The sequence below is a fragment of the Blastomyces gilchristii genome (genome assembly GCF_000003855.2).
Source record: "Blastomyces gilchristii SLH14081 genomic scaffold supercont1.21, whole genome shotgun sequence".
Lineage (NCBI taxonomy): Eukaryota > Fungi > Ascomycota > Eurotiomycetes > Onygenales > Ajellomycetaceae > Blastomyces > Blastomyces gilchristii.
The window spans coordinates 374,441-390,360 of NW_003101662.1; the positions used below are offsets into that span (position 1 = coordinate 374,441).

General features: G+C 47.1%; 5 protein-coding genes and 1 non-coding gene across 7 annotated transcripts in view; 4 read left to right on the plus strand and 2 right to left on the minus strand.

Annotated features, from left to right (window-relative positions):
• Nucleotides 1-2,948, minus strand: part of BDBG_17690 (uncharacterized protein) — a gene marked incomplete at both ends in the record, with an annotated part of 4,048 nt that extends 1,100 nt beyond the window's left edge. The window contains one exon of the mRNA XM_002621641.2: nucleotides 66-2,948. Within this exon, the coding sequence (XP_002621687.2) occupies nucleotides 66-2,948 (2,883 nt within the window). The remainder of the gene's footprint in view (nucleotides 1-65) is intronic.
• Nucleotides 2,949-6,844: 3,896 nt separating this feature from the next.
• Nucleotides 6,845-8,466, plus strand: BDBG_07906 (uncharacterized protein). Its single transcript, XM_002621642.2, has 2 exons — nucleotides 6,845-7,203; nucleotides 7,286-8,466. Exons 1-2 carry the CDS (start codon nucleotides 7,002-7,004, stop codon nucleotides 8,152-8,154), a joined length of 1,071 nt encoding a protein of 356 aa, XP_002621688.1. The 5' UTR covers nucleotides 6,845-7,001; the 3' UTR covers nucleotides 8,155-8,466.
• A 363-nt stretch (nucleotides 8,467-8,829) lies between these two features.
• On the plus strand, nucleotides 8,830-10,376 carry BDBG_07907 (serine/threonine-protein phosphatase PP2A catalytic subunit; the record flags this gene model as incomplete). The annotated part of the gene is made up of 6 exons (XM_031723307.1): nucleotides 8,830-9,004; nucleotides 9,156-9,197; nucleotides 9,284-9,389; nucleotides 9,472-9,989; nucleotides 10,121-10,193; nucleotides 10,300-10,376. The coding sequence occupies exons 1-6, from the start codon at nucleotides 8,843-8,845 to the stop codon at nucleotides 10,374-10,376; spliced, it is 978 nt and encodes a 325-aa protein (XP_031580448.1). The 5' UTR covers nucleotides 8,830-8,842.
• An 881-nt stretch (nucleotides 10,377-11,257) lies between these two features.
• On the plus strand, nucleotides 11,258-11,329 carry BDBG_17691. Its single transcript has one exon. It is a non-coding gene; the product is annotated as a tRNA-Trp (tRNA).
• A 1,539-nt stretch (nucleotides 11,330-12,868) lies between these two features.
• BDBG_07908 (uncharacterized protein) lies at nucleotides 12,869-13,281 on the plus strand. The gene has a single exon (XM_031723308.1). The coding sequence runs from the start codon at nucleotides 12,903-12,905 to the stop codon at nucleotides 13,209-13,211; it is 309 nt and encodes a 102-aa protein (XP_031580449.1). The 5' UTR covers nucleotides 12,869-12,902; the 3' UTR covers nucleotides 13,212-13,281.
• Nucleotides 13,282-13,800: 519 nt separating this feature from the next.
• BDBG_07909 lies at nucleotides 13,801-15,690 on the minus strand. 2 transcript variants are annotated; one of them, XM_031723309.1, is made up of 4 exons: nucleotides 15,611-15,690; nucleotides 15,317-15,540; nucleotides 14,927-15,227; nucleotides 13,807-14,833 (listed from the first exon to the last, which is right to left on the minus strand). In XM_031723309.1, exons 3-4 carry the CDS (start codon nucleotides 14,969-14,971, stop codon nucleotides 13,886-13,888), a joined length of 993 nt encoding a protein of 330 aa, XP_031580450.1. In that variant the 5' UTR covers nucleotides 14,972-15,227; nucleotides 15,317-15,540; nucleotides 15,611-15,690; the 3' UTR covers nucleotides 13,807-13,885. The 2 variants fall into 2 exon arrangements, with proteins under 2 accessions (XP_002621691.2, XP_031580450.1); XM_002621645.2 differs by lacking the exon at nucleotides 15,317-15,540 and having other exon boundaries at nucleotides 13,801-14,833.
• Nucleotides 15,691-15,920: the final 230 nt, after the last annotated feature.

Sequence of the window (15,920 nt, forward strand, 5' to 3'; positions counted from 1 at the left end):
ATTGCCTCCTCACCACTCTTGTCGAATAACCGCGGTTATCTCTCTTCAGTCTCCCATTCTTACACAAGGATCAATAGGAATAGTATGGCGTCGTATTGGGCTTGTATCACGTATGGTTGAGGGGGTGCACCCACGCCGTGCCCGATTTGCGAATTCTGGATTTGCCGAGACTCCAAGTTGTGATATTGAGCGGGACGCTGTTCGAATCTTTGTGCATAGACTTGTCGATTCAGGGCCACGGTTGGCACTGGAGCTAAAGCCGGATACTGCCCCGTGGCTTCTCCCTCACCCGCCTTACGAGTAACCCTGTTGCTCCCTGCCTCGATATTCGCATGCTGTCCAGTGTATGGGCGTCCGGCATGCGCGGCATGCGAATTACCATTTGGTTGAGCGCCAGGCGCAGGGTCATGGATCACGCCATTTTGGAAACCATGATTACCATTTTGGAAACCTTGATTGTTCTGATCCATATGCTGGGCAGCATATGAGTTGCTTCGCTGAGGCACAGGGTCGTGGACCACACCATTTTGGAAACCATGATTGTTCTGATGCATATGCTGGGCAGCATATGAGTTGCTTGGCTGAGGTGCAGGAGCTGGATGATGGACCACACCATTCTGGAAGCTGCGATTATTCTGATTCATATGCTGGGTAGCATTTGAGTCGCTTGGCTGAGGTGCAGGAACTGGATGATGAACCACACCATTTTGGAAACTGTGATTATTCTGATTCATATGCTGGGCAGCATATGAGTTGCTTCGCTGAGGCACAGGGTCGTGGACCACACCATTTTGGAAACCATGATTGTTCTGATGCATATGCTGTGCAGCATATGAGTTGCTTGGCTGAGGTGCAGAAGCTGGATGATGGACCACACCATTCTGGAAACTGCGATTATTCTGATTCATATGCTGGGCAGCATTTGAGTCGCTTGGCTGAGGTGCAGGAACTGGATGATAGGCCATGCCATTCGGGAACCCCTGACTACCTGCATGGAAGCCATTTGGATTTCCCATATTTTCAATATTTTGATCATTGGCCGGCTGAGTACCACCGTTAGACGGGTGGTTGAACTGTCCATCCTGTGGAAACGGAGGATTGGCATTCGGCGGGGTGTTTTGACCCATTGCGTTGGGAGCTTGGACGCCCGTACCCATTCCATTCGAGGATGGCGGCATCGTGAATCCGGCGTTTGATGGATTCCGATGAACGGTTCCGGGGTCAGAAAATCTGTTAGGCGCTTGAGCGACAGGGGCAGGCGCATGGGAGTTATTGGGCCATGCATGAACATCTGGCTGATATCCTGGAATGGTCGGATTAACAAAACCCGGATTAGGGGCTGGTGCGTCCTGTTGATAGGTTTGGGGTGGACCGTGTGGATGGGTAATAACCGCCCCTGTTTGGTTACCTTCGAAACTTCCCGCCAGTACTCCCTGGTTAGGATGATGAATGCCGGGGTGCATGTCGTTGCTCTCTGGATTGGGATGCCCTACATTGGTTTGTTGGACTCCATTAAATTCCGAATGTGGCGGGACATTTAACCCGTCCGGCACAGGATGATGCGGAGCAGATGGGTGAGGCTGGGACGAATGCGGCGGAAGATGTTCAGGATTCATTCCAGGGAAAGGCTGGATCGTTCCGTTCTGGGGTGGCCCTACGTTGCCGTGTCCCGGATGGTTTGGTTCATGGAATGGCTCATTATGATGAGTTCCCGGAATGTAAGAAGGCGCTCTGGGATTCATCTGATGGTGAGCAACCGCAGTGTTATTCTGTCCAAGGTGGTTGGGCCCACGGAAGGGACTACCCTGCTGGGATCCTTGATTGTGGGGAGAATTTCCAGGGTTCACTTCATGAGGAGGTTGAGCCACTCCATTCTGGTTTGCGATCATATTGTTATTCTGCCCGATCTGGTTAGATACACTGAAGAATTCATTGTGATGAGTTCCCTGCATTTGGGGCGGAACTCCGAAGGTCACCCCATCAAGGGAGTGAGATACTCCATTCTGGTGTGCCATCATCGTGTTGCTCTGGCCATTTTGACTAGGCACATTGAAAGCCTCATTGCGATGAGTCCCGGACATTTGTCTGTTAGGACTGCTGCCGCTGCCGTTGCCGTGATTGTTGTTTGATACAGGCCCATTGCCGTTGGGAGCTGGTGGCTGAACTCCATATCCAGGATTCATGGGCTGAACACTGCTGTTGAGAGGTGGTTGCTGCACCTCATATTCAGGATTCATGGGCTGGATATTGCTGTTAAGAGCTTGTTGCTGCATCCCGTATCCAGGATTCATCGGCTGGATATTGTTGTTGAGAGGTGATTGCTGCACCCCATATCCAGGATTCATGGGCTGAACACTGCTGTTGAGAGGTGGTTGCTGCACCTCATATTCAGGATTCATGGGCTGGATATTGCTGTTAAGAGCTTGTTGCTGCATCCCGTATCCAGGATTCATAGGCTGGATATTGTTGTTGAGAGGTGATTGCTGCACCCCATATCCAGGATTCATGGGCTGAACACTGCTGTTGAGAGGTGGTTGCTGCACCTCATATTCAGGATCCATGGGCTGGAAAGACTGCATATAGGTGTTGTTATTCTGAAAGTGGTGATGCGCCCGCGTATGCGTTTGCGCATGGTTTGGTCCTGCGGCATGTGGAATTGGGGCCATTACGGTATTGCCATTTTGGAATTCGGTACCAGGCATGACGTTAACCTGATTAGCAAAGGCGTGCTGCTGTGGACTGACTCCTGGATGGACTGGCCGACCGTTTGCCTCAACATGGGGCTGCGGGACCTGATGGTAGCCGTTGTGAGGAGTTTGATGATTGACCTGTTGTACTCCTTGCCCAGTCCATGGTGCAGTGACCATATTGTCATGCACTGCATGCTTCACCTGAGTTTGGTTGGGCTGGGAAAATTGTTTGTTTTGGAACATGGTGACACCGTTCATTTTATCGTCTGTGGATAGTATAAATAGTGCTTTAGTGGAGCGAGTACTGGTTAAGATAAGAAGGGTATAGTAGCTATCGAGTCCGCTTGAATACTGCGTTGACGTGGTCGTTTTTTGTTGTTTTCTTTCGTTCCTTTTGGATTGGTGGAGAGGCCCGTTATCGATATTGGCCGAGACGGGGTCGGTGAACAAAGTACTCTGCCTCAGAGATTTTCGGTGGAAGTTGACTTAAGATAAAAGGGGGATATCAGCTATCAAGTAAGCTGGTAGTTTGTTGAAGTGGTTGTGCTGTTGTTTGCTTTCTTTCCTATTGGATCGGTGGTGAAACCGCTGATTGATATTGGCCGATAGGGGGTCGGTGAACAAAGTACTCTCAGAGCTTTCAGAGAAGGTTGAGAGAAGATAGAAGAGGTATATCAGCTATTGAGTAAGCTGAAATACTGTGTCAAAGTGGTTGTGCTGTTGTTTTCTTTCTTCCTATTTTGGATCGGTGGTGAAGCCCTTTATTGATTATTGGCTGAGTGAGAGGGGGTTGACGGACAAAGTTTCTCTATTTCGGAACTTCTTGTGAAGAGTGAGTTAGGATGAGAGGTGGATAGCAGCTATCTATGAAGCTGTGGTAATGTCTTGAAGTTGTTGTTTTGTGGTTGTCTTTCTTTCCTTTCGGACTGGTTGTGAAACCCGTTATTGATATTGGCTGATAGGGGGATGACGATTTAAGCGCTCTATTTCAGAGTGTCTCTTGAGGGCGAGCGATAGGAGCTCGTTGGCACGCAATGGTGAGTGGTTTTGACGAATGATTTATACTGGTGATATGAGGAAGGAGTTAACGACGCTAATCTGAAAGTTTATGTATAGACAGTTTGGATCTAAATGATCATTGATGGTGTTGAAATGTCTTGCTTCTTTAGATTCAAAGAACTATGTGCATCTAAAATCACAGCGATGAAGTGAGAGTCAAGATAGACGGGGTTTTTTATGCAAACGAAGGGGTTGTGATGGTAGGTATGGGAGGGGATATGAAGAAGGGAAGGAGAGGAGAGAAGAGGGAAAATCGCCGGAAGGCAGCGGGCAAAACATGAGGCGCCACCGCGGCCAGCAAGCACAAGCAGTACAGTACTACTGCGAGAGCTTATCATTCGGGTTAAGCGCTACGAGTTTGGCTCTACGACGGTGACAAATACCTTTTAAAGATAACCTTTTCCAGTGCCATACATGCCAAAACCCGATCACCCAAGGTATAGGACGAAATGGGATGTTCGTCATGTATCTCGCAGCGCCCGATGCTGCATTGGATCCTTACCGTGGGCCCCGTCTATTGGAAACAAAAAAGATCGGTAGCAGACCAACATCCTTTACAATGAGGCCTAGTTGGGAGCTGGCGATGTAGGGTTTACTATGATGGGAACTACGGCTATGTCCTCCCGTTTACTACGAACCCGGGGTGTTATTTGGCATATTGCACTATCTATACCTCCTACGCTCACATTTAGATGGATTGTAATTGTTTTCACTGGCATCGCGCGGAATATCCCTCTTATCTACGGGAGATGGAAATGTCAACAACCACACACAGAAGCTAGTCTACGGGCTTGTTACAGGCGATAGGTGACATCTGCAACAGCAACAGCAACAGCAATACCGGAATATTGGATAGTTTTACTATCCTACCAACAGCAGCATATTCCGGAGTGAAATATTTCGTGAGTATGTAGTAGTATATTATTTTTTTAGCGCAGGCCAAGACCGCTGTTGCGACCAATCAGAGAAGCTCCGTATGAAACAGCGTATATACAGTACCGTTATTTACCGCTTCCCCTGCCTGCCAGCTCCTGGATGACGTCAAAATTGAGCGCCCTGATTGGCTTTGCGAGGCCGGGGTATAAACTTAATGTGAATTAAAGTAGTCGATCAAAACGTCTAGTCTCAACGGCTAAATTACATGACTTCGTCGTGGCCGCATGTCCAGAACGTACATTATCTACATTTATTAGTGACATTCCTACTAGACTGGGGTTGTGGTGAAGAGGTAAAAGCACTATACTATTGTCTTTATGAGTTGCTGAGAATGAGAGCTATGTATCTTGGGTAGCGCTCGAGTAGAGCGAATGCAGATATTTTGGAAGACTGTTAAAATATCCGACCACATATTATTCCCCACCAGCTCGTCCAACGGCTCGAGATATTTCAACATTTACCTGAAAGGGCTAACCTTGCGGCCGGTAGATGGCCCTGCTGGAATTTACGCTTTTGAGGCCGATCAGTGTGTGGATACCCGAACACTACCCACTTTCGAAGGCTGAATAAGCTGGCATCGCAGTGGAGAAGATTATTGCTGCCAAGTTTTGCCATGTATACACGAAGGCGGAGAAGAATCAGTGAACCGTGAACCTTTAGACTGTTGAGTTTGTTGATCTTTGAAGGATACGATTCAAACGCTTGCTCAAAGCCACCGGAATTTATGTGGGAACTACCTGGGTTAGTTCTTGCCAGAGTACGGTGGCGTGTAAGAATAAGAACGGTTTATGGCTGGCCAGCTAAATCCAAAACCCAGTCTTGGTGCGAGTGGAAGCGGATAGCCCAGGAGGATTATGATTTCTTCTTCAGCAAGTATAAGTATAATTATAGTTCCGTCCTGCTATTCAGCACGAGAAACTAGAGTTAAGTTTGTCTGTTCTCTACGCTAGGGAGTTAAGCTTTTTAGGGCTGATCAGTCCCAGCGAATGGTAATGTACTGTACATGTATGTACGTACATACATACTTCCCCATCTGCAAGTATCCAGCCACGTGAAACCTCAACGGCAACTGTGCAACGGGGCTGGGATCATATACCCACTTGATCTATATATCTCAAGAGGCGTTCTTGTTCCATCCACTAAGTAACCCCAAATTCTGGGACAGGCCGGATACCTACTGAGGAAAAGTACTAGCAAAGCGTCAATACGTCGGAATCTACCTTGCAATTCTGATAGCAGAGAGAGCTGGTCAGCGGGTGAGCGAAGACGAAACGGGTAGGTTCTGATAGGCGATCTATGACTCGGGTTTGAACCGCATGGATGTAGGTATGTGCATACATGTATGTACATGAACAGTATGTACCATGCCCTAAACGTTATTATGCCTAGCAGAAGAATCCTTCGAGCAGAACACTGAATTCTAAAAGCGGATATGAACTTTCACGCCACCGTTGAAGTATCCCAGAAGCACACATGAACAGTCAGCGAATTCGAAGATCATGGGCTGTGCAATCCCTATCTGGTTAGACACTACAGATCTGTATTTTGAAGCTTATCGCCGCTTTGGGACTAAATATGGATGTCGCTCCAACCCAACCCCAAAATAATTTTAGTTCTCTTCGGTCGAAATCTTACTACCTACCAACACCAACCCTAATTCGCTTGATATGCCAGAAAGAGATTGAAAGGAACCTATAACTACATTTGAGTCAATGGGGATTTTCACGCTTTCACAGTTATATCCGATATCTAGACACACACACCAATTAAAATTGATCTCAGACCGATTTCACAGGATCTACATAGGTTAGTGCATTACATTACCATAGATAGTTTAGTTTATGTAGACACTCGAGGTTGCTATTCTTAGCTATACAGTAAATTCCTGGACACTCAATTATAGTGAACCAATGTATGTACTGTACTATTGGCTGTGCAGATATCTAGACACTCTAGCTCTAGAAATCCCCTCAGCTTTAGAGGTCTCTAATCCGTAGACATCTCTACAATGGCTAACTTTCCTACCCACTAACGGTTTTAGCGAAGAGAGTCCCCATTATAAATAAAATAACTATGGCTAATGTGTGTCCGTACTCGCTCTAAAATCAGTGTCGAAGTATCTACATCTCAGACTCTAGCCCTAAATTAAATAACTGGCCGCGGCAATTACGTCATGTGATGGTCGCCTGAACTTGGAACCCCAGCAACAAATTAAATCCAGGAGGAAAAAGGTAACGAATTACCTCGACCTGTATATCAACCCATCTTTGGAGATCCCCTTCCATCTTCCGTTGCGGTGTTATTTTGTTATTATCCATGGATGCCTCAAATCCTACTGGCAGAACTGAACAAGCTCTGTCATCGCGCAGCATTCTCGATCGCGCTGCGGCGAGTTTTGGCAATGATGATGTCGAGGTGCTACTGAAAAATCCCTGGGAAGCCATCGCGCTGATTGGGCATGCCTGTATGATTGCTGTTGACTTCAGGCTGATTGGCCTGGAGGAAGACCACAGAATAGGTTTGGGACTTCCCTTTCCGTTTGTCTTCACAAGTCGATCTGTGCAGCTGAACCAGTCTAACTGATGCTCCCCACTCTATAGAATCTCAGGAACCCTCGTCGCCGCTACTACCCAAGGAGTGGAACGCCAGCTCCACCTATGCCTTCAAATATGCCCACCCGCAATCATCTATGCAGTTCTTGCTCAAAATCACTCGACTCGGTGGCAACGCAGTCATCTACGCGCTGGCCCTTGGCCATGACAAGACAACATCCTTTGACGTCCCTGTCAAAGATTTCATCTCTGAGTCAGCCGTCCCCTTGTCAAAATCCACCGAGGAACTTACCCGGTCGCTCGAGCAAGTGTTTATTTCGTCGTCGCGACTCAGCGATTTGATCGCCCTGTTTAAAATCAATGTAATCCAGAAACTTGCGCCGGGTCTACAAAAGGAGGGATATGAAGATGGGTCCTCCTCTAGTCGAGAACAACGTGAACGTGAATTAGAGCAACCAGTACGACAGCCACGACAACCGGTAAGAGATCCTCTACGGGACGATCGTCACCCGGAACCAGCCCGCCCGTATCCCTTTGGTGATCCACTTGCTGCACCCCCACGACGGCCGCCAGTCCCAGCAGGTGATTTCCCCCCGCCTGGGTTTGAAGATGAGTACGAGATAAATGTCCCTCCGCGCGGGTTCCACCCGGGAGGAGCAGGTCACGGGCCAAGGAGACCAAACCTTGGAGAGCGCGATCTATATCCCCCTGGTCTGGGGCCTCGCGATCCACTGGTACCTCACTTTGGGCCGCAGGGTGGGGGAGGCATGCATCCGACATTTGATGACCCCATCTTTCAGCATGGAGGTGGTAGAGGTGACGGTGATGAATATAACCCTCAAGTTCCTCCTGGGGCAAGGTACGATCCTATTGGCCCCGGGGATGGGCCACCGATTGGAGACGAAGATCGGGAGTGACCCTGGGAATTCCCGAGGCGAGTCGTGGATTTGGAGGTGGATTTGGCATTTGGCAGCGGAAGCATTCGGTGGTGACATTATTTAAGGGTATGATGCATAACTACCAGCTAGCTTGCTACGTTGCTAATTATGATATGATGTGTGAAATCACGCTTACGCTAACATCTGTTTGTGACATGAATTTGTATATCCTATTGTATGTACTGTACATAATAAGTAAATCACATGGCAAATGAAATACTCACGGCTTTGAGACCTGCAAATAACAAAAAACACGATGTGGAATAGCATCCATTACAGTAACGATGGCGCAGCTCCTAACTGTGGCTGGTGCATTTTGCGGCTGTGGCGCGACTGACTAACCTGAATCTCCAACACAACAAAAGAAGAAGAAGAGAGACCAAGAGACCAAAAGAAACGCCATTATCAACGCCTGTCTCAGCAGCTACAGCTCTACTCGCTTCTCCCGCACTGGAATAAAGCATTGCTACGACCAGACCCTCTCTCTCCTTCATGATTTGTTGATACCCAATTCCTTCACTTTCTGCTCCTTGTTCCCTTGCTTCCCCCACGCACGCGCCCACGCACCGCCCGCTGCTAACGACACCCCTCCATCCATTCGGTGATACCTGACATCACCATAGTCTTGTCTCCTCCCGCCTCCCCCCCAGTCCCTCTTTTCTTTTCTATGGACAATAAAATGGAGATCGATTCAGGACGATCACCCGAGCCTCACCACCTCTCTCCTACAAGCGATCCAGAGTCAATACCCACGCTGGATGGCTGGATTGAGAGCCTGATGACCTGCAAGCAGCTGGCTGAGCAAGATGTACAGAGATTGTGCGATAGGGTGAGTTTCTATTATATTTTCCCGCGGGAGCTCAAGGAAGAATGGGAACAATAGCGCTCAAAAGCACGATGGCGATAAATCTGTGCCCGGCTTTTTGGGATGCTCTTTATTCAGGTTTAAAGTTAATGCTGGGTTTTCTCCTGCAATATAGGCGAGAGAGGTACTACAAGAGGAGTCGAATGTTCAGCCAGTGGTATGTATCCCGCCGTCCGTCTTGCATCTAACTTAATAGCGGTGCATTTGTTCCCGTATGCTAATTCATGGTTTATTCTCTCACAGAAATGCCCAGTGACAGTTTGCGGAGATATACACGGCCAGTTCCATGATCTCATGGAGCTGTTCCGTATCGGCGGCCCTAATCCTGATACCAACTATCTTTTCATGGGTAAGAAGAGCGAGCGCTTTTGTTCCCCCACTTACTTGTCCTTCTGTATGCTCATTTACTAACCTATTATAACAATTAAAAGGCGACTACGTCGACCGTGGTTACTACTCCGTCGAGACGGTGACTCTCCTCGTCGCTCTGAAGATCCGTTACCCACAACGCATCACGATCCTCCGCGGCAACCACGAATCGCGTCAGATTACTCAAGTCTACGGCTTCTATGACGAGTGCCTGCGGAAATACGGCAACGCCAATGTCTGGAAATACTTCACAGATCTCTTCGACTATTTGCCCCTCACCGCCCTGATCGACAACCAGATATTCTGTCTCCACGGTGGTTTGAGTCCGTCCATCGACACCCTGGACAATATCCGCTCGCTGGATCGGATTCAGGAAGTGCCCCATGAAGGCCCCATGTGTGACTTGCTCTGGAGTGACCCGGATGATAGATGTGGGTGGGGTATTTCGCCGCGTGGCGCTGGCTATACCTTTGGGCAGGATATTTCGGAGGCGTTTAATCATAACAATGGATTGACCCTGGTTGCAAGAGCTCATCAGTTGGTGATGGAGGGGTACAACTGGTCGCAAGATCGAAATGTGGTGACTATATTCTCAGGTGAAACTCTCTCTTTTCCTCTTACAATTTCCTATCCCACTTTAGAAGCAACTGTTTAGGATATAGGCTAACATTTTTTTTTGTCGCGTGTGCGTCCATGTGTTTGGATCAACAGCTCCGAATTACTGTTATCGATGCGGCAACCAAGCTGCCATCATGGAAATCGACGAGCATCTCAAATACACGTTGTAAGTGGACCCTCTCCCTCTCCTCCATAATACCACACCCCTCCCGCAAACAAATTGCTGACCCTAGATCCCTCCCCCCTCTCTTTTTCTTTTTCCTACGCTCCAGCCTCCAATTCGACCCTTGCCCACGCGCTGGAGAACCCATGGTCTCCCGCCGCACGCCAGACTACTTCCTCTAGATAGAAATCATGTTCTCATCCAATGCAACAATGCAAACAATGCAAAGCACCGCGTGCCTATCTATTCCTCACTCAACCTTTTATACCTAATTACTTCTCCCTTTCTTTTTCTTTTTCTTTTTTCCTTTTCTATTTTTGCTTGTGTCTTCTGCGCATTTTACAGAGAGAGATAAAAAGCAAGAAACGAAAGAAACGAACCAAAAACTCAACACAAAGAAGAAAATTAAATTTCCAGCTTCATCTTTAATCAGTTATTTGGGTTGCAGCAACATTACCATTTGATTTGCAGCTCGAGACTTTTTGCCTTTGCCCGCTTTTTTATCTTTCTTGTCATTTTCTTCCCCTCCCCCCGGTCTTTTTACTGTTTTTGTTTTCTTCTTTTGATATTATGCAGATATAGTAGTAGGTTTTCTTCCCTCACCCTTCTCTTTTATCTTGACGTTGTATGAATGAATAAATCCCCATCCGAGCGGCTGAGTTCATGCTCCGGGTGGGGGGATGGGATGGGATCAAAAAAAAAGACGCGAGGCGGACAAGAATGCAACGGGGGGGAGTACAGAGTTCAGAAGTAAATAGTCGTGACAACATATGCGTAATAGTCTTCTTTTCCTTTCTGCCTGCTTTTCTTCCTCCTTCCGCGTTGTGAGATGGGCGGGGGGGATGCGGGAGTGGTCTTAGGGTGAGGGAGGATACCTATGGAAGTTCTCAGCGCTTATGTAGATGTTACATTGGGAGGGGAGACTGACTTTCTCTCGTGCGTATGAGAGAAGGGATCAGCGATGCTGTCTGGATGCGAGGCTTTGGTAGTTACAATTATGTCCCCCACAACTCGACCAGGTTACAGAAACATCAGAAGCGAAGCCGAATTCCATCGGCAGCAAGCGAGGACCTGTGGCGCAACGGTAGCGCGTCTGACTCCAGATCAGAAGGTTATGTGTTCAAATCACATCGGGTTCATCAGATTCTGTTCTTTTTTTTTTTTTTCCCGTCCACGTTGTCAAGAGTAAGCATCGAGTGTTTTAACTCTTGAGGCAACTTAAAAAAAACCTGAACATGGGTTCGTGTCAGGCAAGGGCGTCAATGACCTTTGTTACAGAGCCATGGTGACCTGTTTGTCCAAGAAGAACAATTATCTGTTCCTGCGAGCAAACCAAGCCTGCAATGAGCTCTGGGAAGCTTGCGGAATGATCTTCACCAACTGGGTGTTGCTATTGTCCAATTTCCCAGTGCCACATAAAGCTTTCCTCCCACTTGCTCCACACCAATCATCATGTGCTTAAATAATTGCTTTTTGGATAACTATATGAATGACCATTCACTCACAAAAAATGAATCAAGTCACCAACAATCTTTGCATCATATGTCTTGCCTAGTAGTCTCTCTGGAATCATCTTGCAAATGACAGGAGCCTAACAATGATCTTGAACAACCACATCATCAATTCAAAACACTGAAGCTCGGCGGGTCTCATCAGTATATTGGGATAATCTGTCAAGAATTTGGTTGATCTAGGACACTTTATGAGAATTCAGTCATGTAACTAACAGCTCTTCGAACAGGATGATGGAGTCAGAACAACATTGTTGTCAGCCACTAACTTGGACAGCTTCCATGCGACACTAAAGCATCATTGCCAGCTATCTTCTCTCAACCCCTTGAGCGGCTGCAAGCCTGAAACTCTTAAGGAGATAAAGAAGCTCTCCAGGCGGGGGTGAGCCTGACTTGTCTGACCTTAGGAAGGTATGTAATTTTAGCAGCATACTGTATGACACTCATGCTGATATTTACATCAAATCAGTTCCCAGATCCTTGTATTCGTTTTTATTGATCAATGAGCACAAGTAGTTCAGGCTGCCAGAAGTGACATGCAGGGTCTGCTTCAGATGATAGTGACAATAAGATCACTACAAAGACTACAAGCATCAAGCACTACACTCTATGATCAGAACTTTCAACAACATTAGTTGATCATGGTGTCTATCTGAATATAAATATCACAATGGCCAGAAACTGACATAACTGAATAACTGACTCGAGCTCAATGAATGACTGACACAACTCTGAGCTCCTCTCACTCTCAAAGTTCTCTAAGCAAGAATTTGATCACTTTTTTGATGCTCAGTTTAAGCAGATAAATCATTAAATCTGTGATGAGCTTAGCAATTTCATTGTTCTGTCAACACAGAAAGATCTTTCAATAGTTTCATCAAACTTCTTGTAAGAGATTAAAGACTCTGATGAGTCATCTGCCGTTGCTACAATGACAAGCTTGTTACAATATGCAATGAGAGTTTGAGAAATATATAAACTTCAGTCATACAAGCAGGATGAATCTGTCTACAATAACATAATTTACATAATAACATTAATCTATCAAGCTGATCAACTCAAGCTCTATACAACATATTCTATCACTTCTTGAGAAAGTGATGATTGCTCTGAATACATTATGATCCTGCTAAGATTATTTGTGATGACTGATAACTCAGATACTTTTCAGAGCAGGGCATGTGTGTATCAAAATGTGCACATGGAAGTACAATCAGAACTCCTCTCTATATCTGAACATGAGGCAATCTCTGAGTACATCATTATCCTGGAGAACTCTGATACATCAGTCATGATTGATGAAGCTGAGTTTCATTATACTGCATCATGGAGCTTCACACACACAAATGACACATATATCACATCCTCATTGCCATTCAGTTGGCTTTCAGTCAAGAATATCGAGGACCCATCGCAGAAGCAAAAAGCCGCCCTCGTCAGCATCAGCGCCCCAAACGCAGCCCGTCGTGCAATTCGACGTCACTGCCGCCCCAGGTGCCGCCCTCGCTGACCTCCAAACCGCGATCGAAGCCTACCTCGGCCCGGGATGTGCCCATCGACTTCCTCTTCGCGAACATCGGCTATGCCTCCCTCAGAGGTGGAGAAGGAGATGTTTGTGCAGATTGGGGTGAAGAGTACGCCTGTGGGGAGGATTTTCGAGTGCGGAGGAGGTTGCGAGCGCGGCGGTCTCTATAGGGTTCGAAGCTACTTTTTCGATGGGGACGGAGTTCTTGGCTGCTAGGGGGTTTGAGGACGTTGCAGAGGGAATAAGGGAAATGTAGATTGACTAGGGTGGGTGGGTTGTGTTTTGCAGAGTTTGTTTCTTTTTTAGGGATAGGAAGTGGGAGTTTGTTTTAGACGGGTTGGGATGGTAGGGTATTAAATGGAATCCATTGGCTGGGAGATGTCTATCTATCTATCTATATATGTAAAGGATATTGTGCAAAAAAAAGGGAAATTATCGCGGAGCCATGTGCATGTATGAGAGAGGTGAAATGAGAACATCATTATCTTCAAATGCGGGGCAGAAGGAAAACGCCAGTGGGTACTGTACTCCCGTATATTTTATATAGGAAAAAAAAAAAAAAAAAAAAAAAAAAAAAAGAGAGAGAATTTCCATGGTCTATACAAACAAGAAGAAGCATGAAATGTATGAATCATATAACCTATTAACAGCATTATACCTCACGAAGCGGACTCAGGAGCTCGGCTGGTTTCAGAATCGGAATCTTTCTCATCTACATTATTAGTAGTACTGTCAACCGTGTAAGTTCGCACTTTGGAACTGCCGTTGGGGACGTGGAATCTCAAATCCACCCGTGAAAAGAAGTAGAGAAACACGACCGTAGCTTCGATGCCGAAATTAAAGATATAAAAGCATGCCCTGTGGTGATACCACGCTGGATCGTTGGCCATGCGTGGAGGCATGAAAGTCGTTCCTGCACGGAAACCCGCTCCGAGACACAGCAGTAGGGAAGCGCTAGCTGTGATGAGGACCTTTGCCCTGAGGCTCCCCTGGCCGAATTGCTCGGTGGGTTGGCGACGCGGGGCTAGCACGATGAAGGCGAGCAAGGGGATTGGGAGGAAGGAGACGAAGGTGAAATAGGACACGCCCCACCATTGGAGATTGCGGTCGGTCAATCGGATGTCTGTGTCTAAGGTGTAGAAACTTTGGACGGTGGCTGTGATAACCATCACGAGGGTCAGTCCGATGAGGACGAAGAGCGCCTTGAAGGTGTAGGAGAATGGCCGTGACCAGCCTATGCGCGGATGGGTGGCGCGGAAGATGCGCTGGGTGTACAGGAGGTTAAGAATGAAGAGTAGTAGAACGCCCGCGGCAACGAAGATCTGTGCTGCGATTGCGATCTGGGTGTTGGTCAGGCGGTTCGCCCATACGATCCGGAGCACGGAAGCTGTGATTCTCGTCATGCAGACGCCGAAGGTTGCTGCTGATGGTATGAATTTATGGCCTCGAGTCATGTTTTTTCGGAAGAGAGCCATGTGGCAGGCAGCACCAGTGATAAATATCGCGAGGAACACTGCGGTAATGGGGACGTCTACAGAGGTTGACGGTCGACCTCCCATGCCTGCAGTAGTAGGGGGGTACGGAGGGCCAGGTGGAGGGCCCATGGGCTAAGTCGTGAAAGTAATTGTCAATTTCAAGGCCTCTCTCTCGGCAGAGATGTCATTCATTAGTTAGATATATAAAAAACTGCCATTTCATACCTTTCCCCCTGGGGGCCCGGGTGGGAAACCAGATTGTTGAGACATCCGGAGGCTTCTCTCGCCTGTTCTAAAGGGTGACTTTGACTTTCTTCCGATCTTTGCCAGAGGGGTCTGAGCTTTCTTTCCCACGAGGTTGAATCTTGAAGAATGCCTGGTTATGTATGCCCTGGACTTGAAAAGGAGTCGCTCTGGGATTAAAAATAATGGAGCTAAGGGCAAAATGTATTAAACCAAGGGAGGCCTTTTGTTCCTGAACAAGGCCATCAATATTGACAATCCAAGTAATGTACTCCGTATAGAGCTAAGTCAGAGTCAGGTTAGTTTTCTCCATTTTGAGAAAGGAGGCAAATGCCTTTATGTATTTATTTTTGGCGCAAAGGGGGATAAAACTTCAAGTTCTTCAAACCGCGATCTAACCACGATCTAACCACGATCTAACCACCAGTGTGGAGGAGCGGCCCATCTTGTTCACCGTCGGCAGAAGGGCCAATTCTCCCCGACGGGCTGCTGGCCGAATACCAATCATAGCAACAATAATAATAATAATAAATCATGGCGGACAGGCATGGCAAAGCAAAGGTGTTCCGGCATAGTTAAGCAGCTCCGAATCGCATCTTCTTATGTTATTTAACCAGGCCCTAGATGCTAGTTAGATGATTTGTAACGTAAGCTAAGTGCTCTCACCTGCAATCTCTGTCAGACCCTGATATACAAGAGTCTTCCATCTCAACAATTAATATTTACGCCGTAGAGATTATAATAATAATAGAGAAAATAAATTTGAAAATAATCTCCCGGGTTGGAATGTTGGATGTTTGGGTTGGTGGCTTAGTCAGATAACTCGGCACATCGGGGGTTACAACCCCGGGTGTATACAGAAAACTTGACCCCGCTAAGTGCGCCACTTGACCTCGTTATGTAATCATGACCCCGACCTCGCACAATACAGTAATAATCAGTTGGTAATTGACTTTCAACCTTTCAATTCACTCAT